The 26,022-nt window shown below is 32.6% G+C and overlaps 1 protein-coding gene across 6 annotated transcripts in view; it reads right to left on the bottom strand.

Annotated features, from left to right (window-relative positions):
- Positions 1–127: 127 nt before the first annotated feature.
- LOC117125105 (potassium voltage-gated channel unc-103-like) overlaps positions 128–26,022 on the bottom strand; it is a 70,073-nt gene continuing 44,178 nt past the window's right edge. For 4 of the 6 annotated variants that reach the window (XM_033271539.1, XM_033271516.1, XM_033271507.1 and 1 more), the window contains 8 exons: positions 20,454–20,853; positions 19,934–20,133; positions 15,761–16,013; positions 14,757–14,950; positions 8,956–9,067; positions 8,356–8,397; positions 4,153–4,359; positions 128–1,191 (listed from right to left, as the gene is read on the bottom strand). In XM_033271539.1, coding sequence (XP_033127430.1) covers positions 362–1,191; positions 4,153–4,359; positions 8,356–8,397; positions 8,956–9,067; positions 14,757–14,950; positions 15,761–16,013; positions 19,934–20,133; positions 20,454–20,853 — 2,238 coding nt within the window. In that variant the 3' untranslated portion in view covers positions 128–361. The remainder of the gene's footprint in view (positions 1,192–4,152; positions 4,360–8,355; positions 8,398–8,955; positions 9,068–14,756; positions 14,951–15,760; positions 16,014–19,933; positions 20,134–20,453; positions 20,854–26,022) is intronic. The other 2 variants (XM_033271523.1, XM_033271531.1) reach the window with 2 other exon arrangements.

Genomic DNA, 26,022 nt, shown 5'->3' on the forward strand with positions numbered 1-26,022 from the left:
ATATATATGTATATATATATATATATATTTTATATATTATTGTATATATTACTGTACATATACTGTATATTACTGTACATATACTGTATATATATATATATATATATATATATATATCACACTGCATATGTAAGTATGTACTGCATAAACTATATGTATGGCCACATATGCATTTTAATAATTGTGTGTTAAATTATATACCTTTTTAAAGTCTCATCATATGCATATAATATATTTAATATATAGGAAATATATGTATCAAAGGAATACACTGTGTGTTTTTGAAGTAGTTAGTAAAAGTGCAAGGTAAACGGTTTGCCCAACAAAGCTGCACAATTTGCTTCAGATGTGTACTATTGCATTATACATCTGTGTTGCGCACAGAATTGAAGTCCACAGTGAAATCTGGATGACCTTCTGTGAATACGTCATCGTTTTTGTGAGGGGAAGTAGTCTCTTCAAAGTCCGCCTCATGCGCATCACCAAATTGCTTAGACTCCGATGATGCATTGAATAAACCGTCACTTACAAACTTTTCATGCATAGGACTACTGTGACTATCCACAGAAATATCGGATAATGTCGGAGACGACACAGAAGTATTGCTCTGCTTAGGAGTTACTGGAACTGTCCCGACTCCTATTGATTGAGGACGGGGACGAGCAATACCGTCAAAATCCGGTATGGCTGAATCTATGCTGTTTGAGGTTCTAACATACGGCTGTCGTTGCCCACCAGCAAATACCTTGGAACGACCTGGTTGACGGTCGGGGGCAGATGAATTTGGAAAAGTCTGTAAGGAGGACATACGTGGTAACGTAGGCTTTGGTTGTCTCTGTCTGTTTGGCAGGAGCTGTGGGGGAGAAGAGTGGGGTTCCTCGCGTCGCCGTAGCAACTCAAGTATAGATCCCATATCCTTGTTTATTCTTCCCTCCAAACGATTAACCTGAGTTTGTAATTCGTCAAGTCTCTTTTCTATATGTGGATTTGATACGAAGTCACTAACGTCTTCAACAATCACGTTACCATATGCGTCATCCGATATCAGATGGTTCATTTGTTGCGAAGGCAGTTTCTTTGTTTGCGTGTAATGCCTCGCTTTTTGCTTTGTCAACGGTGCGGCTTCTTCGCCTATATGTCTACTTGGGCCGGAAACTGCATGTACAATTGAATTCACCCCTGACAAAGCTCCTAAAATAACATAAGAGATATGTCATTAAATATATAACATATTAACATTTATTACAAATAATAATAATAATAATAATAATAATAATAATAATAATAATAAATTAATAATATAGGTAGATTTATAAAGTGCATATCAACAAGGTCTCTAAGCTCTAGCATCTATTAATAATACTTTTTATTATGATGATAGAATCTATGTAGAATTCTAGTGTGCTATCCTTTCTATTCCATGAATCTTGCACAAACTTTGTCTCAACTTCAGATAATACAACTATTACAATATTTACCTTCTTATTATTAAATTAGATTCTGATTGAAACAATCTATTAGATACCTTATGGTAGAGTATGTTACACTCTTGTTCTACCTATTAAATATCATGAGTAAAGAAAACAAACTCCAAAGTAATCAATATCAAAGTAAATCAACCAGCAAACTAAAGACAACTGGAGACAAACCATGCCTCACAGTCGCAAAGTGGGACAACCCAGAGTTGCCAGAAAGACATGCGTCTCCTTGAATTATATTGAATTCAATCATATTACAGAAGGATAAAAATTACATCATAAAAAACTGATTGTAGCGGTTAAAAAAAAAAAAAAAATACATATGAAAACAATTTAATACAAATACTACATATTTTTTAATTTTAATTAATTAATGTTTTTTTTTCTATCACACTATTTATTAAAATTATTTTGATAAAATTGGTTTAAAAACATGAAGGCAGTCTACTTTAAATTCCAACTTTGCCGAAAGGAAATGTAATTTAATTTAATTATTGAAGAGTTAATAATTAGATTATGCTATTCAATTTGAATTTATATTAAACAGAATAGAATTAGGCAAAAGATCATTTACCAATAAGAAATTCGTTTTTGCTTAATCAGTTACTAGAGATAACGAACAATAGCCTAATTGCAAATCAATACATTACGATGAAATTAAAGATATACAGTCTGTAGTAAAAATCAGAAAAAACCTCCTCAAAAATAACATTGAACAACAGCTATGTGACGCTCGGTTTCCACAGAATTGCTCACCACCATTCGCCGACAGTTGTCAGGAAGGTTAAACCTGGTTCAACTTTGCAGATTGCGTTGCAGAAGAATCAGGGTGTATTGCTAGCTGCCCTGACGCAATCGGGAAGGCACCCCGATTCGTCTGCAAGGCAATAGACTAAGTTGAACCAGGTTCAACCTTCCCGACAACTGTAGGCGACTGTCGCCGATATGGTGATCGATTCTTTAGAAACCAAGCTTCAGACCAGAAATCTCTGTGAAAAGGGCAATGTGTCACAACCTTTGAGAAAATTGAGAATTCGGAACTAAATCAATATTCCAACAAAAACTTAATGGTCATTTTAGAATTTTAACCCACTAAGTGGGTTAAAATTTGCTGCCATGGGAGTGGCCACACCCCCACCCTACACCCATGATAGGGGTACAAAGATACACATTGTTTTCAAACAGTTCAGAAAAATTGAAAATTGTGTTGATGGTATTGGTGCTGAAAATTACCACAATCATTAACAATAAAATATCAGTAATATAAATAATCATAATATAAATAATTATATAATTATTATCACAATGGTGATGATGATACGAATTTGGTGGTGGTGATGATTATTATAATAATGATGATAATATTTATAATAGTAAGACACAATCTACATGGTACTTATGATATAGATAAAAGTTGTTAATGTTAATTCTCATCTGATCATTCTTTCTTATATTACAATAACTCCACCTTAATCATAACTTTTAAAAATCTTTGCTGAAGGGGAAGAGGTTAGCCAGGGGTGATTAAAGCACCTGCACAAGGTTGTCTTGTGCCATGCAGCAAGTGCAAGCATATATGAATTAATGGGGGCAAGTTTTGTATGGTACAGTGAATGGAAGCTACACAGTGCACGATACATATGTTAATAGTGGGTGTAACACAAAAGCTTGAAAAGGTGAATATCATCCCAAACATGAAACATTATAACAAAAATGTTGTACACGCAATAAGGAGGCTTTTTAAATTTTGCATTCAATTCAATATTCATTCCACACAACAATGAAAATGATAATAAGAGATGTTAATCAAAAGGGTAATGCTACCATGATGGATACCAAGAGCAACAAAAAACAAGAAAGATAATATCAAAGACTGACTATTAAAGTAGCATAAACATTGATTAAAGTAGTTATTTAAATGCGCCAATTATAATTTATTTATTTAAACAATATTTTGTGAGGGTGGTCCAACAAGAGCTGATCAACTGGGACCCTCAGAGTTTGTGTAGATGCATGACCATCAATATTAATAATAACATGACAGAAAAAACTAATAAATTCAATCAATTCATAATCTGAAAGTTTAATAAACTTGCGCTATTCCAGATTGATGTTGATGAATTAAAATTACTCAATAAATTTTTTAATTAAATTTTCTCTAGATATTATTAATTTTTTCTTCAAGTGCAGTCAGTTTGTTTGTTTATTTATTCAATCTGTGTTTATAGTTTTATTTTTTTCTGGACTTTCAGAATTCATTTCAGTTGGATAGACATAGCACTATCTGATTACTAATTTCAGTGGTGGATCCAGGTGAATGGGGCTCCTGTACACCTACAGAGCATAAAGAAACACCCTTCCCCTGCTGACCTCTGACCATAGGGTGCACCTCCCCCCCCCCCCTGCCAACGAAAAAGACCTGGGTCCGCCACTGAAATTATACTAGATCATTATGTACCAAATCACATTTAGGAAGAGAAAGAAATCAAGAAAAAAATACACAGCATCTAACACAACAACATCCACCTATTCCAGCCACTGCACAAATATTCAGATGCGAGTTGTGGAGACAATTTATAAAAAAAAATTCATATTGCTGTACCAAAAACTTTGTTTGGGATTTTTCGCTGCATGGTCTAAGGGAAAAAGGAGTATTTTTTTGGCCACCTCTTACCCTTCACGTTCTCGTCACAATTGGTACCTGCTATAAAGTTCCCTTGCTTTTGCCTGTCATTCTTCACAAATGCAGGAGTTACGTCCCTACCGGCCATCTGTGGAGAGAACTCCAGTATCCCATGGCCAGAGGCTTCATCTTCCTTGTGGTCACTCCCATTGAGGTGTGTTTCTATATAAGTCGCGCCTTTTGATGACTCCTTCACATCTGTTAATCAACATTATCGTAATGAAAACAATGAAATAAAATTAATGAACAGAAATGAAACAGTTTGAATAAATTTTAAGTGTGTAGCAAAGAATAATCTTGCTGTAGGAATCAATTCAGTGACACTCAAAGGCTCAGTGGTGGATCCTGGAAAAATTCAGGGGGCCCCCACCCCCACTGAGGTTAATTCAAGTTCAAGTTTAGTAATTGTTTACATTGGTGATGTTGGGGTGAAAATTAATGTGAACCACCCAAGTTTAAGTCCCACAAATAAAATGAAAATAATAATTAAATGACAAAAAAACTCCAATTATAAAAAATAATCATAATACAACAATACAAATATAAATTGCTGTACAGAGAGAGAACAATATATATTGTCTGTTGTCTACAAAAGGAAGGGGGTGGGGACACGAAACAGACTAGTCATCTGACATCAGAATAAATGGGTTAGGCGAGACTTTTTTATACCTTGTTTCGCCAACTTATTCTTTTATATATATGAAGGTGATACGGAGCCATGATGGCAGGCGGACGTGGTACTCGTATGGGTGCATGGATTTTCCTTGGAAGTGCATTATGCACATGTTTATTAACTTCATCTAGTGTTTGTGTGACTACTACTGTTATCAATGAGAGGTCCTATATCTATGTTTCGAACTCTTGGACTGGTAAATCGTCTTTGTATTTGCTAGGCCCAGCTAGGCCAGGAAATTGTCTCACAGCTGACAGTTTTCTCTGCACGGTGGAGCTTGGAATGTCTCCGGCTTAGCTTCGCGGGGCGGCCTGGAAGATGCAAATTTGGTGGACGGTGTGGTTACTATACCACTCATACTGCATTATTGAATATTCATCTGTTTTGAGGAGATATTCATCCCAATCCTGGGCCATTGAAAAATGCATGTTCAGTTTGTCAAAAATCTGTGGCCGCCAATCATCGAGCTATTGACTGTGATCAATGCGCTATGGATTGCCATATTAAGTGTGGGCATGTTTCATATTCAATAGTTGCTGTCTGCAAGACTTGGATTCAAGTATTAATGATGGTAAACTTTTGCTTAATGACTATGTTGTCTCTAGACGGGATAGAAATAGGCATGGTGGAGGTGTTTTGCTAGCTTTTCGTTCATCTTTAAACCCATGCCGCCACAGAGATCTAGAATCAGTCTCTGAGTCTTGTGAACTGATGTGGGTTCAAATTAAGTGAAGGTCTGGCATATTCTTTCTAATGCTTCTCTTCACTCTGAAATTTAAAAATGTGGGCTGTTTATTTGTTAGGTGATTTTAATTTATATTGTGGAATTGAGGCAGTTAATTGGTCTGCTAATTTATAATATTTCTTCAATCAGTTACAAATGTATTGGTATGTCTCAACTGGTTGAAAGCCCAACGTACACCACACTTGCAGGCGTTGGCCACATACTGCACCATGTTTGGATCTTTTCACCATTTTCTGTTACTAATGTAACAGTTATTGATAGTTTACCCTTATGTGATCATCTTGCGGTGCATATTGAATGCAATCTTGGAACATCTTCTCAAAAATATGTTTCTCGCTTGACTTAATAATAAAGCTGATTGGAATCATTTTGAGAATCTGTTGTCATGTTTACCTTCTAATCTTTTTTTAATGACAAAAATATTGATATTATTTGGGAAGGGTGGGTTGATATAATTACTGCAGCCATAAATGATTCAATACCTAGAGCTGCTTTTAGATTTCGGAATAAAAGATGGATTACTCCAGACCTTAGAAAAATGTGTGCAAAAAAGAAAAAATTGTACAAAAAATATAAGTGTTCTAGAAAAGCTGATGACTTGTTAATGTTTAGGAAGTTTAGCAAAAAATTAAAATCAGCGACTTGACTTTCTTTTAAGCATTATGTGAAAGGCCTTGCCAGAGATAAGTCTTTGCATTCTTTCTGGACCTATTTCGCTCAATGAACTTTGCTTTTTAATTATTTTATTGATGCTTTGAATTTTTACATTTTTTCCCATTTTTTTGTATATATTTTATGTTTTATATATCGTATCTTATTGTTGTTGGCCAGGGGTTTAGAGATGACCACTTGTAGTGTTGGGCTTTAGCCCATGAGTCATCTCTAGTCACGCACCAGGTCAATGTGTATTTATCTATATCGTGATGAATTTTTAATAAATAATAAATAAATAAATTTTAAAGATCGTCAGAAGAGGGTGGAAAAAAATTAAAATAAAATTTTGTTTCCTTATTTAAAAAATAGTTTTGTCAAAAACATCCAAATGGAGGAAAAAATAAAAATAACCTTTTATTGTTGAATGTGAACAGTGTATTAATTGGATGGTTAAATGCTTTAAATTTATATAATTAGCAAGAAATATTAGTATATATCTTATTTTTGGAGACGGGCAGCGACGGGCATAATAAATATAAATAAAAACTTTTTTTTCCTGAAATTTCCATTTTTCGTGGCGGGAGGTGCGCTAATTGGCCAAAAATAAAATCTTATTTTTATTTGAAATCATCATTATTGGCGGACAGCGGGTTAGCTAAGCAAGGTATAAAAATAGTCTTGTCTTATTCAAAAGGGCGTGTTTTTGAAGGCCAACATAAATTGATTCATAGTAGGAACCTGCCATTATTTATGAGGAATATATTACTTCAAAGATAGTGTGTAGTGGTAAAGAAATCTTTGAACAAAGGAAATGAGTGTACACATATCAGAAGATGATTGGAAATAACACAATGTAATTTGTGATATTTCAATGGAAGTTTAAAATCTGTGCTTATCATCATCATCATTAAAAATAGTTAATGTAACCAAAACATTTGTTTCTGGTTGAGTGCTTTTAGGACCTATGCTACAAGTACATTCACATGCATGCGAAATCAATAGTTTCTATCAACTGAATCCAGTGAAGATATCTATATATTACATGGTAAAGTGGCTGAGTGACCTACAATGAAGACCACACACAAGTCCTTGGTTCACCCACTACCTGCACCCAAACAACTATCATCCAATTAATGCACCAAGAAAAATTCCACGGTTAATCTCTTCACAATGTTAAGTCTGTGGTTCAATCCATAATTGAAGTATAAAAAAATTCTGCTGTGCCTATGAAAATTATTAAAATTTGTTGTCCAATCAACAAATTATAACATGCAATTGATATAGGGTACTACATCACTACTTTATGACACACTGTTTAGTTACTGACTTAATAACTATCAATAGGCTGTTATGGCAGAGTGCCTCCATAAAGTCCCAGTTTTCACAGGTTATTGAACTTGCGTATCAGAACCCATTCATTTCCGATTAAAATAACTCAATAAAAACATCATAATTTACGATATTATTAGTTATCAATACTTAATTGTTAATATAAATTTACAAGGCACAACTTATACAGTAAAATTACAAAGTTATGTCTAATGAAAACAAAAAAAGGAGGCAGTGGCTTAGCTGTATGAAGTACTAAGCCATATCAACCCTAGCATTGCTTAGTAAACTTGCTAAGCAAAAGTGCCACAATTTGTAGAGTTTTAAAACAAACAGTGGAATGATCCACTACACCAAGGGAAAGTGCAACTGAATAAACTGACTGGTCCTGCAATTTCTACCTCTATATTGTCTAAAATATAAATTGGAAAACTTGATAATTAAGTGAGAAATGCATTTAATTGTCGCAAACATGAATATTCTAAAAAGGTAAACATTTTACAAAAGCATCATTCCCATGCTGGTAAATTTACACAAAAAAAAAACCATAGTAGATTGCAGAAATTATCATTAAGTAAATTGGGTAATAAAAAAAAAACTTTTCATAACAATCTAAATATTGCATATTGTGAATATTAGGGTAAGTAAATATGGCAAGCAGCAAATAATATGCAGCAAAATCTATTAGTGAAAAGGCTTTGTTTCATTCATATGGATATACATATATAAATTTTATTAATACACAAGTATGCAAGAATTTTAAGCATTAAATTTGTTGAGTGGGGTACAATACCTTTCTGAGGCTGACTAGATTTTGAGACAGACTCCTTAGGCGCTGTAGACCAAAAGACACACCATTGCTGAAATTCTCATTTTATGTAGTGTTTCTTAAACAAAATTCTACCTTTGCAAGTTTAATGGTTATTTATCAGTGGCCATTCAAGTTTACCGCAACACATGATTTTCAATTTCTTATGGAAGTTGTAGATTACCTTTACTGTTAAGGTCTTACTGCATTTCTAAATGATTGAAATTGCAAGTACAGAAATATTTAGCCTATTGTTTGTGCTCAATTACCTTGTAATTTACCCAAAAATTAGTAGACTGAATTTTAAAAATCAGTCAAATTTTTCAGAAATGTTTTGATCACTGACGAAACGAAACTTTAAACAAAATTATATACAGGTATACTGAATTATTTATTGGTTTTATTTAACTTGAATTTTACTTTAAATTAGAGGATATGATAATGTTAATTTAGGCATGAATTTGTTACTTGTGATAAACTTGTATAGTAAATTAAGATTATTTTCAACATTTTGATGTTGCCTTCTGAGTGTTTTTATAGCAATAAATGACATGTTATAAACAAGATTCTATTAGCATACCATACCTTTTCTTTTATTTAGAGGTTTTCGTTGTCGCAACTTGCGTTTGTTTGATGATAGCGTTGAAGCTCCTTCGTCTGTGTCAGAGCTGCTTACTGGAGGATAATACATGTCCTCCTATACAGAGATATAAAAAGTACAGTTTTAATAATTTATCAATTTGAAGTCTTTAAAAAGCGGGTTTAACTAAAAAAATACCTTGTCACACTTTTCTACATGCGCATGGTCAACGAGGGCGTATACAGTAGATTTGGTGGCGTGCTGCACCTCAGTCGATCAAGGAGAGACAGGATATTTTCATAAAAATTACAACAGTCACAGGAAAAAAAAAATTAATAAATAATTTTAAAATTTTTTACTTTATTGTGTTATTTTTTTTATGTCTTCTCTGGAATTATATTTTTGGTAAACTAAAATAATGTTTAAATTGAACTTTTGATATTTTATAGCTGCAATATTTTTTTGTAATTGAATAATTTTTAATTTTATTTTTTAATTAAATTTTTGATATTTAAGCTGCAATATTTTTAATTGTAATTATTTTTAATTGTGATTTTCTTGAATGTCTTACACTGGAATTTTATTAATTATTTTCGTACTATATTTTTTATACTAAATTAAGAATTATACTGAGCTGATGATACTTTATTTAACCTGCAATTTTTTCTCATCACTTCTTTGCAATTTCCTGTATATATTTTTACCTAGTTAAGAAAATTGATATAATGAATATAATAAATAATAACATATTGATATTACAAATTTTCTAAATATAAGATTTCAAAGAAGATAATCATTAACTTCTGGCCGTGCAGAATATGAATCAAATATGATATAAACAGAGCTCATAAAGTCTGTTTGCATAAATTTGACAGGTACGATAATCATGACAGAGCATTTTGAACATGATTGATTCACTGAGCCCAATTTTATGGCCCCCTTAAAACATTAAAGTGGAATTTGTGTTTGTATGAGTATAGTAATTCATCAAGAATATTGATGGTTGGGAAAGTGATATTTTGTTGTAAGACACATCATTTATTGAAAATGCTTTTTCATATCATTGTTTTTACCTAACCATTGTAAAGTAAAGTATCTCAAATTAGTACAAACAAGAGAGCAACTATCCAAGTGGAATAGCATAGGGTAAGTTGCCAGTGGGAAACTACCAATGGAAAATAGCCAGGGGAAAGCAGCCTAAGACACATTCATGTCTCTCTCCACCAGTATTATAAATGGACCTAGTAATGAGAATGACTTGGAATGGAATTGGTCTGGCACTGTTTTGACCTATGTGACCAGATGCTCGGTTATTTGTGTATTCAATGATTAGGTTTACGGTAATAATTATCTGCACTTTGAAATACATTCTTAGATAGATATGCCGTGTATTAAAAGTGCCAAGATATTATAACTATAACTGTTACTGTGTTCCTTTAGCCATCTTCTTTTTGAAACTCTTGGTCGTCATTGACAAATACTGGATGTGTTAGTTGACATTACCATTACTGATGAACATAATATTGAGGGAGGTCATAAACAGAAACCAGCTATTAAATTCTATTATTATTTCTTTGCTTTAGCAAACTGTTCTTGAATACTAATATATTACAACAGTATCATGACAAATATTAGTACTTTTTACTGTATTATTGTTACTGCTATTATTATGATTACAAAAAAATTAAAGGAAGATCATATTTTTTTGTTTTCTTCATAATAGAAGAAGAGTTAAATGTACAGTACTAATATATTTACTCTTGTTAATCTGTGATGTAACTTGCAAGTGCTGAGATAAAGGTATTGAGACCTAAGGGTTTTCCAATTATCAAATTGATGCCAAAACCACTTAGTGGTACTCTTGATACATCCCCTTCAGCCACTGAAAGCAGGCAAAACAAATTAGAGTATGTGAGTTACACAATCTAAACATCTTCTGAAATAACTTCTCTCATTAGAATTCAAATTTGTCAATACATCAATATCTATAAAATGTTACGGATATAAATTTTTACATGAAAAATCAGATACAAAACTGATTTAAGTTCATCATAAGCAAGGATAAAGGAATGTCAAAATAACAAAAATAAAACTAAAAATACTGTACAGTATTAATATTAATATCAATAATACTGTAATAATAACTAAAAATGTTCAGATCTGGAAATACAGTATTATTACCATAACAATATTAATAATAGCAAGTTATGATCTATTACATTTAATATCATTAATAATAAAAAAAAAATACTGTTAATACAATAGATGTAAAAATTATAACATTCAAATATGATGATGATAATGAAAAAGATGATGATGATGATGATGATGATGATGATGAAAATCATAACAATAACAATAATATTAAATTACCTGAATTTAAGAAAAAAATAAATTAAAATTAAATTTATCAAATAATATATCAGAAGCCAAATGAAATTACTTGAACAATATTAATGATGATGCTCACAATAATATAAAAAAATTAATAATAATAACAATAATAATAATAATAATAATATTAAGTGTTATTCACTAACTACAAGGACTTTTTATATTTGTCAATAACAATCTTAATACACAGCTTATTCATGCAATTATGTTAATATATGATATACAGTGCAGTATAACATGGCAACTAATGACTTTTTTTCATTTGTATTCATGAAAATACATTAACCTTTATCTGAAAGATTGCCAGAGACGTCTAAATTAAATATCAAGAAGGCTTCAAATACTCAAAATGGATGATGTTTTAGCATATTATTTTTAGCATCATTCTTAGATATTAGTTTCCAATTTCATCATCTTCATTGCTGTTTATTGAGCATCACGTACGGTTTTGTGTTTACTTTAATGCCTTGCATTGTGACAAATGGCCGCCTTACGCCTACCAATCAGAGCACAGTGTTATCTTACAGATTCCATGTTTTCCTACCCGTCAGATACAAATACAAAATGAGACATAGAATCAGCATTCATGATTGTACAGGCCCTGTTGTTTGCATATACCGTATACTATAACACTAGCAAGATTGCATTTCATTTTCAACTAAGGAAGTATACTAACCCAATGACCTATAGCAATTAAGTTACGAATTTCAGCCCGATTCTACTACTACAATGAAATATTGGTAAATATTCATAATTTGCCATCATCTGTTAACCTGTATCGTTGTTATGAATGTCTAGATATTGTGAATACATGTGTCAAAACCGTTGTCGCTTATTATTGTAACAATGAATAGTACTAATAGTTTGGAAGATTTAATATAATGTCTACACCTGTGTATATAGCGGGGGAGAAGGCTACGTGGGCGGGTGCTACAGTGTTACGATATGGATATTGAGGATGTACGTTGAAATAGAGCAAATAAAAATCAATAAATTACAATACTGTGACACTGACATTTAGAATAGGACATTTAATTTAGAATCCACAATTTTGGAATCTTAAATATCAGCTTTTGGATTGATAGTACAATGTTTGACCTTTCCTATCCTGCTTAGACGAGACTTTTTTTATTTCTTGTTTCGCATACTTATTTTTTTAAAGGAGGGTGGAATAAAAATTAAAAATAAAATTTTATTTTCTTAATTAGCAAATACTTCTGCCAACATCATCCAGACGCAGGAGAAAATAAAAATAAAATTTTATTGGTGAATGTAAAATGGGATGGTTAAATGCTTCAAATTTACATAATTAGGAAGAAATATAAATATTCATTTTTTGAGATTTCAAGGATGGCGTAATAAAAATATAAAGAAAAACTTTTATTTTTTTCCGAAATGTCCACTTTTTGTAGCGGCGGGTGTGCCAATTGGCCACAAAGAAAATTGTATTTTTATTCGAAACCATCAATATTTGCAGTCAGCGGGTTCACTAAACAAGGTATAAAAAAAGTCTTACCTTAATTATACAATTCTATATCCTATATAAAAGTTCATACTAAATGTTATAATGGACAGAATTAATACAAATTACAATGACTAATGAGAATTCAAACTTCGCAATGCAAAATCACTAAATTTCCAGTGCAAGAAATTTACATAAATACTTTAGATCCTTGGTGGCAAATTCTTAATCTTCTCTAAGCAATTATTACTTGTAATCTACATTTTTAAAACAAATTTTAAGGGATTGTTGAACTGCTCGTGATCACACCGGCGAATTTTTAATTTCAAAGCGATTCTATTAATAGATTAAAGTTTTAAATTCCTAGCACATCTCATCTCGCTAATGAGCAAGTTACAGAACAAGAAGAGCAATCAAGTTATCATGTTACCCACCGCAACCCGTGTTTACTAGACTGACATAAAAATGTCACATGCTTAGGTTGTCACCATCGTCCTCATAATCAGGGATTGAAATTCTCAAGTTATGCAAATCAGATGATAGCCCGACATGATAAAATTATCTTAATGCATTAAAATAATCTATTCAGAAACGCATAATTAATCTCCAGGGTATTGTAGGAAGGACGCGTTTATAATTTAGACACAAGGATTGCTAATAGCATCTATAACACAAAGTTATACAGGAATACTCTAGTCTGTATTTGAATGATTAACTTTGAACCACTTATGTTTCCAAATAATAATAATAAGATAATAGGAGTAATGTTTTGCCCTGTCTGACGTATTATCGTACCGAATACTCGGTACATTCCCAAATACTTGCAAAAAAAATTTGCAAGTGATACGGGTAGGAATAGAACCCATGACTTCCAGTAACAAGCCTGGTGCCATAACCACTAGATAACGAGCTTGCTCGTTTCACCATTATTCAATACAATTTCTAAGCACTTGATACTTATTTATACAGATACAGTTTAATATTACTTTTCATTCAATGTTAATTAATTTAATTATTTTTTTCTTTCTAAAAAACGCACCATACCCCAGGTGATACCCCAGTGGCACATCATTCCACGGCTAATTGAAAGTGGCCCAATACCCCACAGCTTGCCAGACGCAGCTCCAGTCTGCTGATCCTGGTGGTAGACTAATCCGAACGTAACTGCATAAAGGATTTGTGTCGGCTGGCGATGCCCACGCAGTGTGAACTAGGCTTAAGTAAATGGATATCTAGCCAGACCGCTCATGAATATTCATCTCTAAAATAATAAGCTATAGGCCTGTGCTGATTTTCAAATGGAATTATTAAAAATATTGCTACAGTAGATATGGTACAAAGTATGTACTTATCACCAGGGAATATCTCATATAGATTGAATCTTCTTGAAGATAAATAGGAAATACATCATGCATAAGGCTGAGGACATAAAGAGTATAATTTTATTTCATTTAGCCTAATTTTAAACTATATTACATCTACCTAACTCAAATCTATATCATGATGCTACAATTTTTACATTAAAAATATCTGCAGGTAATTTAGGTTAAGATAGTGTTTGACACATGATGATAATAATCAGATTTTAAATATATCTATTCTGAGCAATTTGTATATAGTGCCAATAAAATTTTAAGAATGTATGAAGGCACTTTCTTTGTTATAAAACCCTGGTTGCTGTATCCATAAATCGACAAAACAATATACCATCTTCTAAGATCTCCTAGAGTTCCTAGCTGCAACACATTCAGCACAGACAAATACATTCAAAGAAATTAAACATTCTACCAGTTTAATTTAGTTTAGCCTACCTATTTATACTTATTGGTGGAGAGAGAAGAACTAGAAAAACAGTTATGGATTTAAGGCTCTGACCACAAGATTGAGAGAGATTTTAGTAGGATGGCAACTTTGAGAAAATGATAAAACGAAGTCATATATGCTACTTACATCTCGTAACTCAAATGTAATTTCAAGATTTTGTGAAAATTGCTCGTAGAATTCAGGATACATGCCTAAGATTTCCATCAAGTCTTCTCGCACAATCTTGTGCAAATCGCAATACGTTAATGCTCTAACATTGCACTTGGATTTCCCTACGGTTACATATTGGCAGAAATTTTCTCCGAATATATCGTCCTTTCCTACAATGAGAAATCCAACAATGTCAATTATAATCATTTATGAGTTTGCTCTCATTAATAGAAAATAGACTTCATAACTAATAAATTAAATAAATCTTAATAAATCAACTCTTGGTCATACAAAAATCAAATGAGATGTCAAATTGAGTCTGCTTTAACTGGTTTACAGTTGATTACCAGCGAATTTAAACAATATGGTACTGTACTATTTATTTATTTTATTGTTATTATTATTCATTTTATTTATTGTTGAAAATAATTAAAAACCTCATATTACACTTAAATATACAAATTCAGCAATCTAAATATTTAAATTTGATTTTTGTAAGCTATATATACATCAATTTTATTGGTTTAACAGACAGCATACAGCTATTGTTATTGTCTACTTATTGAGAATGTTGATATTTTGATGAACAAATCTGGTTATTTTTTTGTTTTCCTACTACCCATGTTCAATTACTAATATATGCTAAGCTTTAAAATAGTTGCTTTTTACTGATTCTTTTTAACTTATCTTTACATGCCACTAGTTAAATTCTTACATATTTTCATTCAATAACAATATGATGGTCAATAATGAAAAAATTTCTTCCCTTATATAAGTTTTGAATGCTGTAGACTTAAAAAAAAAAAAAAAATTGGAGGATGGGGACAGAGGATGTTAGGTGGGAAATAAGTAGGATGGGGAATTGAGGATGGGGGAGGAAAATGAGGATGGGGAAGAAAAATGAGGATGGGGAAAGAATGATGGCATGGGGGAGGATTAGGATGTGAGAAGTTAGGGGTTAAAGGTTAAAGCATACTTACCAAGAATTGCCATAACTATATCATCCTTCAGGATCTCTATTGAGCCCCTACTTATGAAGTAAAGGGAATTCAGCACATCTCCACGGTGAACCAGCGTGTCACCTGGAGGGGCATGTGTTGTTTTGAACTTCATAGAAAGCGCCCTCAGACAGCCTGGACTAGCGCCCTTGAATGCAGGGCAGTTATTGAGTAGATTACGATTTAGGTGAAGGCATATATCCGCTTGTAGGCACTCTGGAAAGCCTTTGAGGACCTACAAAATAGAAAGACAAAGCTCATAATACTAATATCAAGGTTTGGGGTACCCATGCAAGATATGGTTGATATATCCCGTATTTTTATACCTCCTTGATATATCAAACATACATTAAAGTTATCTGAAATATGCAGCGCCTGTTTGGCAAAGTAATTTAATTTAATAGGTGCAAGTGTATAGTACGTGTGTAAGATAATTTTGGGTCGGGACTATGTAGAAATGAAAGAGCACTGAACACATCAGGGTTTGTAAAGTTGGCTGCCTCATAGGATTGCTGTGTTATGAGTCTGCTGTTGGTTGTTCTAGATACTCATCGTGGTTTAGGTTGAACACTCTTCTCAAAGTATGTTCCTAATACAGCCAAGAAAATATGATATTATATTTATATAATCATGCCATATTCACATATAGAGTACTGTACCTTTAGAACTGTAATGAATACTATTACTACTGTACTTTAAATAATAATAATAATAATATAATAATAATAACTTTATTATATTATTACTTTTGATATAAAGAACAGTTGAATCAATCCCACCTCATTAATATGGTTAAAATAAATATACTGAATAAATAGGAGCAAATATCTTACATGATCAAACCAGTTCCATATGTTTTGCAGGCAGATGTCAAACCTCATCATTACAGACACCACTTACATTCATACGTCAGTAATTAATTGCTATATGGTTGCTGTAATTTTTTTCTGCACTTATGTTGATTACATTAGTTAGATAGACAAGCTTTTGTGACGCCTGTTAAATCAATAGCTGGCTGACCTGTTTAGTCATGGTGGTTTCTTGGTGATTTTGTATAGCATGGTTTAGTTTTATTTAGTTGAAAAATAATTAATATGTACTGCAGAAGGAACTAAAGAAATTTGTCTTTATGTGTTTTTTTATGTTCTGTATAAGGTAAAAAATCTCAGGTCTACTGTTTTTTTTAAATTTTTTTTTTTACCAAAAAGAAGCCTGAAATACTTGAATGATGTTTCAAGTGAATTTTCATAATTCACTGAGTCTCCGGAGGAAAGAAAAATATATGTTGTACAACTGATTTTTCTAAAACGCAAAATGGGTGTTATTCAAAAATATTCTGTATCTCATTAACCGTTCCCGACATTCTGACTTTAAATTCTTATCAAGAAAATCCCATTAAAGACATTTTTATAAAATTAGGTATAATGTAATATCAAATTTACCCTACCAATAGGTATTTAGGCTGTTAAAATCCATGTTGCTTATGTACAGTGTGGCCATTAGTAGACGTTTTTTCTGACATCTACAGGGTATGTTTAGTAGCCTGAGTTTGTTGCTGCCATTTACACAGCCTGGGTTATCCTGATATTTAGGAACTGGGCTGTTAGGAGCCTTTATTGTAACATACATAGTCTAGACTATTAGATGCATAATATTTAGAGCGTTAGCAGCCATCTTTTTCACAGAAGAAAGTGTACCATACTCGCGCGAATAAGCGCCTGGGCGCTTAAAATATTTTTTGCACTTTCTGATGGGCGCTTATTTAAACGGGCTTATAAAAACAGAGTGGAAATTGAGGGGGCGCTTATGGAAACAGATGAAAATTGAGGGATTCTTATGGGAAATTCTTAAATTCAAGAGGCACTTTTTGAATGAAGAAAGATTATATAAGGACAATACAAATGGTGGTTAGGCGGAAAAGATAATTGCCCAGAGAACATGGCTCATGACAAAAATGCGTGAATATTTACGTAACAGCAAAATAGCAGATGCAATTAGTGGTGGTGGGTAGTGGTTAGCATGTTGGCCATCGGCTGATTGAGATTAGAAGGATGGCAGGATAATTGTATTTTTTCTTAAAAACTCAGATGAGAATGTGCTAAAGGTAAAAAAAAGAAAAAGAGGAGTAGGACTAAGCATAGACAAATATGTAAAAGTTGGATATATACTGTCTGTCCAGGGATCTCATCTGTCCAAGAGAAATATCCTCATTTTGATATTGACCTAAGAAGAACGCATTTCCACTCTGCAGCTCAAATCATGCCAACAACCACAGTCCCAGGATTGATTGGATTATTGACTTGCTAAAAAGAAAATCTTATGATATTATTATAAGGGGCGCTTATTAAAATGGGGCGCTTAAGAAAATTTTTACGTTAGGAGGGGTGGTTATTCGAGAGGGGCACTTATTCCAACGGGGCGCTTATTCGCGCGAGTATGGTATATAGTTTCGTTTTGCAGCAATTTTATCATCACATAAAAATAAATTATACATTTAATATTGAATAGAACATTCCATCAGAAGAAAGTGTATATAGTTTTGTTTTCCAGCAATTTTATCATCACATAAAAATAAATTATACATTTAGTATCATAAAATTTATTTTCAACCTATTTTTACATTGTGAAGAAGTTACAAATAAGGTAAACATACAGCCCTATAGGCAGGTTTGAAAATGAGAAGTTCTGGACACGGGGACCTAGTTCCCCACCAGGATTGAGAGGGCCTGTTGAGAGGGCCTGTGCTTGAAAATGTTTGTTCAAAAATTGGTACTTTTTCCCTATATTATTGTTGTCCATTATTAGGCCTAACCTTTAATATTATAATACATGAACCATGGTTGATCTGGATTTGAGTTTTGCACCTCCAGCATAGAACAGACTACTGACCTTATTTAGGCCTTCGCAACACTCGTGAGGGGAGGGGTGTCTAGGGTAGGGGGAAGAATACGATAATTTTGTTGAGGAGCACTGTTTTGAAAAAAAATCATTTTTACAGTCTGAGAGTATCATTTTAGGGCATTTGAGGTGCCTATTATTAAATTTAGTCACCTTAGCTTCAACCATGTTGAAGGCAGAGGCGGGTAGGGACTCCTTACTGCATCCACACCATCCCCACCCCCCACCCTCAAAAAAAAGAAAAAAATCTGGATCCACCACCACTACTATTTCAGTCTACAAGCATTATTCATTAATATTTACATTCAAAAGTGCATCTTCACTTAAGGTGAGAAATATTCTTTTATGTGCTTGACATTTTCATATTGTTCCGTTCACAGACACCTGTAATCAAATCGATTATTCACAGAAGTCTTCCTACGTAAGAGGAAATCTGAGGTGGTCTATGCATCTATATTATACACAATCAGAGTGCTTAATAAAATCATCAGATTAGTAGTAGAACTTTGTCCTGTATGAACTCAATATCATTTGCTGATATATGTGATTATCAAAGACTTCGATTTTTTAATGCTCACCAAGCACATGTTTAAGCAGGGCAGAACTTTTAGCTTCTGTTTTTTTTATTGTACATATTTCCATACAATGATATGTAAGTATTGTACAAGTATATTCGTAATGCTGGTATTATCTTTTTAATTGGAGAGTCACCCAACCAGCCACTGTTAAATGGTTTTCTCAATCTGCTTTTTGTTGTATTATAATTGTGTAATCCTTGGCTTTGAACTTGTTCATGTTATTTTCTGGACCGGTATCTTGATTTTTTTTTGTATGTACCTTGATGCCAAAATAAGTTAAGTGCTGTGTTCTAAATTAGTCTTAAAACACATAGCATTAGTATTTTCCTAATCCTAATAATCCGGAGGCTCATAATTATTATGTTCATGCCAGTCATAATGCCAAGGCCCAGGGGTGGGTGGGCAAGCAGGTGGGTCTGGGCCAAGCTGAAGGGGATGCAGCATTTGGTGAGGCTGAGGAAGGTATGGACGCTAGCCTCTCGGTCGAGGGAAAAAGGACATCTGTCGGGGAAAAGCAGGTGCCACCCCCAAAAGCCTGCACATCACATTAATCGTTTCTGTGGTAAATTGCACACTCGCACATAGAGGAATTGAACCTATTCCCTTGAAAATATATAATAGGCACTTCAACGATAAAACCACAGCTTATTAGATTAATAGCATTTGTGATGGAACCTACCATATTCATATCAATGCCATTGGTATAGGACCAAGCGTGCTGGAAGTACTCTTCAAGTCGTTGTCGGAGAGGATTGGGTATTTGGTGAAAACGTATAAATTCTTTGACACGCAACATTTGCGTATAATAGCGTGCTGTACCCGAATAAAGCCTCTGTATAATGGCGGAGACATTACCAAAGATACTGGCATACATTAGAGCTTCAAGGAGAAAAAAATACAATCAAATATTTTTTTTAATTACACTTAGTTTTACAGTCCACCAATTCAATTGCAACATTTATGATATAAAATAAATACACATTTCCTGATTTAAAGATCTTTTACAAAAAAAAGAAGTGAATTTTTATTCTTTTTACCCCATTTATATCATTAATGTGGAGCATGAGAAAAATACAACAAAAAGAAAAATAAATGATAAAGAAAATCTGATTATGGCTATAAATTAATTAAAAGTTATTTTAAAAATATAATTATAACAACAAATAATAAATAAAGAGCAAGAAAAATTATCTACTTACAGCCAATTAGCATTACACAGATAGAAAATATTTTCTCGGAATTCGTGTTTGGCGACACATTGCCAAATCCTACACTTGTCAAACTACTAAATGTAAAATATAGTGCTGTTATGTATCGAGATTGTATCGATGGACCAGCAAGACTGCCATTATATGGCTGGTTAGTCTGTTCTGCCAGGTTGTCCAACCAGCCAATTTTTTTATCATCTGGTAAGGTGCCGTGTTCAACGTTTCCGATTGCGTACCAGATGCACGCCAACCAATGCGCAATAAGTGCGAAAGTGCACATGAGGAGGAGCAGCACTGCAGCACCATACTCGGAATAACGATCGAGCTTCCTTGCTACTCTGACTAACCGCAGTAATCGCGCAGTTTTCAGAAGACCTATCAATGTGGTGGTCTGAAATAAAGAGAAAAAATTGAATAAATACAAATGAACTATTATTTTGATACAACAAATGATTCTATTCCCTTCATGAATCTGGTATCGCGCCTTTTCCGTAGGCCCACAATCAGAGATAAACAAACACCAAAACAAAAACAAAAAGCCAATAATCATGGTTGTATAGTATCAACCAAAAAATGTACACACTGAACAAATCAATGCTGCTTTGGAAAAAGGGGGTTCCACCAACTGGAATCTATTAATACTTTGAATTAAACTATCTAATGATTTGCGTATTTCACCAATGGCCAGAATAAGCAAAGTTAGCCTGCGGTATCTGTGGTCAACATTTTTTAACAGAACATGACAACGATTTTGTGAGCGACCCTCTTTCCATTACAGCTAACTAACAACTTTTCAAGCAAGCAGTTGAATAACCTCTTGACCCAGCATATCACATCTAAAAAAAAATCTGTTTTTTTCTCTTAATTAATTTCTATAACCTTATCTAAAAATAATTGCAACCATTTGCTATTTGACAAGCTGCAGCTGCTTCTCACCTTACTGGAATAATTATAGCTAATATTATCCTTTATACTGTTACATTAGGGAGCTTTCAGCACGACATCGGTAGAACGTAGAATGTAATGACATCACTAAGAAGTCATCTACGCATGCGAAAACGTTAATTTCTCCTTGTCGCCTAAATTCTAGGACGTAATTTAGCTGAATCTACGTTGTGCAGAGAACGTAGGTCGCTCACGCATGCTCCGTTCTAGCATCGTGTTGTCAGGCAAATCTAAAGCTCCATGTATAGGTATAGTTTACATTAAATAAAATAACTTAAAACAAACTCAGTCAATAGATATAATTTAATAGCAAAGATAAAAAATTAAATAAGCAATGTACTTTGTTCAGCTTACAAAATTAATAACGAACAAAATGCAGAACAAGAAATAATACAAATATTTTCTATTGCCTATACTTAGCAAAGGTAGTTATTGATGTAGTATATAAAACAGATTTGTCTACAAGTTTGAGAGCTTGTATTCAACATTGATGTCATAATGGCCATGCTTAAAGTAATTATCGACCAAATAAAATTAGATACAAGTACTCAGAACGAAATATAGCCACAGATGGAATGCTAATTATAGATATTGTATCAAATATCAAAGCTGGAACACTTTCATAAGCATTTCCACAGTGTATAATAACATTTTTAGGATATACCTAGAAATCTGAAGAAAATATTTTAAGTGGTTTAGGAAGAATCTAATGGAGGTACTTCACATATGAAACTAATACTCAGCTTACTTTTTGTATTCTTAAATATTGTGGTTTTTTTTGGTTTTTTTTTTTTGCCTTGTTGTGTAATCTTCTTATTTACTATAAATGATAATGTTAATATTCCAAAAATATCAACCATATTTTGGGATCAATAATAAATATCAATAATATTTATCACAAATTCTATAAATAGGCAACCCACTACTTTGAAAAACTCAAAAGTACAAGATATGGTTAATAATAATAATAATGACAACATATATATAATAATAATAATATATAATAATAGTGACAACAATAATGTTAATAACAAAACAACCATATAAATTATAAATGTAAGTATAAATTAAACCATACTGATAACAATTATGATATAATCATAACAATATTAATAACAGTAATCATAAACAAAAATAATTACAGCAATAGCAACAATCCTATTAATATTTCATTGTCACTAATTCAATTATCAAATTATATTATACAAAAAAAAAATCAGAATTCCTATTTATAAATATAAAAAATACTAAAATTTACAAAATAAAATTAGATTTAAAAAAAATTCTATTTTTAGATTGTAATCCAATATCTAAATGCTTCAAAGTGTTGCACAATATATTTTATTACATTCTAAATACGAAATTGTTAATAAACGAAATTGGTCGAACGTTATATCTGCAGTACAATTTCATGGTCAGCCGTAAGGATAAGATATCAATCAATAATGCATTGTTCAGCATACGATATCATAGTCTTGAAAACCATGCATATCTAAATAAGAAAGGCGAGCAAATAGATCGGTGCAAAGCATTCTAGTAGGTCAAATAGGAAGTTGTCGTTTCATGTAAATCCTGCAAACAATGCTAACACTATGCCAACTAAGGGGTTAAGTACATTATTTACAGAAACAGTCATAAAATACAAAGAAAATAAAAAGAATTTGACAAAAAAAAACAAAACTTACAGGAATATTAGTCAAACACTTTTTAATAAAATTATACATTATAAATTAATATTTAATTTATTAAAAGGAGAAATCTATAATGTATGTGTTTACAAATTTTATGTATTCAAATAATAAAAAATACAACATCAGTTTTAGGGACATTAACTTATAAATAAAATTTAATACAAGTATATAGTCAATTATGCTTCCATTTAAAAACTTCGGACACAAACGAGCAAGAAATTGAAAGACGGTAGACATTTGGAAATGGACTGTAACCGGAGATATAAAAAAATTATTGATTTGATTTTATGTTTAACAATACATTACAATTTTTACCAAGGTACTTTAGTAAATCAATTATGTCCAGAAGTGATCCCCCATCCATCAAGATGATCACTTTATGCATGGTATATTAAATTGGCTACGTATTCTTTACACCACAATACACCTACAAACCCATGAGGGCATTAAACATACCTAAATCATATGCATGGGCACCGTCGCATGAATTCAGTAAGTCAAATTTTCAATATATAAGCCCCCAAGTTTCACAGGTTTCAACATTGCATCAAATAAATTATATCTGGAAACGCACATGCATGCATACACCAGTGAAGTGTCACATGAGCCTAAGACAATGTGACAAATATCACAGATTATTGTAGGATGCATAGTGCTTATTATATTAAATGTATCCCTAAACTAAATAATAATTATAATTGATGTCAATTTCCAGAGCACATTGGTCTCTATACATTTGAACCAAGTGTCCAATATAACAGAAGCTGTTGCAGCGCAAGGGTTAATGAAAGAAAAGAACAAATTTGATATGACCATGTAGGAAACTAATTCCTCCATGATATGACACATGAAAACAGAATAGAAATGATGTACCGTAGATTGGTGGTTAGATGCTTGCCTTTCAATTCAAGAATCCTGGGCTGAAGTCCTATCAAGTGACTGGATTTACAATAAAAACTAAGTAGCATAAATGAAACCTCCTTTATGTGGAGTACCATGTGTTGTGTTTGTCTTGTGAAAGGGATTGCCACTTCAAATATATAAGACAACGATTTTAATCAATTAAAATAATAATAAAAGTCTTTTAATGGCAAAGTCTAGAACATGTGCATAAATTAATATAATAAATAAAAGATAAAGATACAATGAGGGGCCATGACCACAAACTAAGGTAATGTATCCATACACCAGCAAAAGTACTTCAAACATTACCAGCAATTTCGGGCCACACCAAGAACAACATTAAAAAATCATTATATACGTGACCACAGCCTACAAATGCTTATTTATTTCCTTTAGGTCCTTTTCAGTTGTTGGCCACAAGCTCAGTAATTCACTTCCACAATCTGTTCAAGAGTCTCCTAATTTGATGATCTTTAAGCACCATCTTAAACCATTCTTAATTGGCAATCCCTAGTTTCCCTCTACTCTCCTGTTTTGTTATTTTTTTTCCCCTTTCCTTTATTTGTGTTGTTTTTCTTTCCCATTTCAACCATTTATTCTGGTTTTGTTCTGCTGTGCTGGAAAGCACATTGATGGATGTTAAGTGCACACCTATTGACCATTATTAATTTACTTGATAGAAAAAAAAGACAACCATAAAAAAATGTACATGATATCAGTGTAGGGGCTTCATCCACAGGATAAATAAGTTGACACCAGACACATCAAAAAATGCATTGTAAAAAAGCAGTAAGTAAAGTGCCAATAATAATAATATTTATCACATGGAATAAGGCTCCCATAAGAGGCAGTAAGCGGATTAACGCATTATCATGTTGACAAATTTCTATCAGAGTACATGATATTAATTGTCAAACAGTTCAGTATCATCAATAATACAACCTTGGAAATTACTTAGAGACATTTAGTAGAAAAAATGTCCAACTATTGGTCTTTATTGAAGAGTTATAATAATATGGAGAAGGTTTCATGATCTGCATATTAGAATATGTTAACATTTAGTAAGGAGCTTTATATATTATCGTGTAGAAAATAATTAGAATATTGCAATTTGCAATAAGCGCTTGAATTTAATACAATGCCTTCTGAACACGGATAATTATAATAGAATGCAAATTAATGAATATTAATTTAGTAATCCATTAATTGAGTTGTGCTGACTTGGCTATGAATATGTAATGATATGCATGAGTGCACGAACACTATGCTGGATAGATAGCGTAATTTGAACGCTGCCAAACAGTCTCAAAAGAGTTGATGATCATGGATGACATAACCGGCATCTATTTTGCGCCTACGCCCGCGTTACCAATGCCTGTTAGTGCAAGTAAAACATAACAGGCAAGACAAAAGGGAATTGTTCGAGGGTGCACTGACAATTTAAACACAAACCTTGGACAGCAAGGCTCAACCCTTGCAATGAAAATTTGCGTGAAATGAAGACGTCAATACAAGCTTGAAGGATTTCAGATAATATAGTTGTTAAGAGTGTATATTTTTACTATTGTATTGCAAACGACATCCTTGAAAATACCTTAAAGTCAGACAAAAAGGTGGAAAAAAAGGAGTGGTTATGAAATCCTCTAATGATCAGTGGCAGACCGTAGGGTAAATATGCAAGGGGCGTGCACTTCCCTTCCCCTACCCCTGAAAAAAAATACTCGATTAGATCCCTTCCATTTCAAGACCCCTACGCCACTGATGCTAGGGCCTGCTAGTGATAGGAAAAGTTTGTAAGCCTATTACTTATTAAGAATCAGATTGCGTTCTATAGTCAAAATACAATGTAGGCCTATGTTATTTTTAATACCGGCATGGTTGTCTTCTCTTCAAAAGAATTCTTATTCCTGTATTTTAACAACTTTCAATTCAAATAATAATAATTCAAAGTTTCTTCTACACCGGTCATATGTATGTAAATATATTTTAACTTTAATCATTCAGATTAGGCTTATAGATAG

This window comes from Anneissia japonica, unplaced genomic scaffold (assembly GCF_011630105.1).
Source record: "Anneissia japonica isolate Jap-2015-1 unplaced genomic scaffold, ASM1163010v1 scaffold466_len1169948_cov191, whole genome shotgun sequence".
NCBI classification, from domain to species: domain Eukaryota; kingdom Metazoa; phylum Echinodermata; class Crinoidea; order Comatulida; family Comatulidae; genus Anneissia; species Anneissia japonica.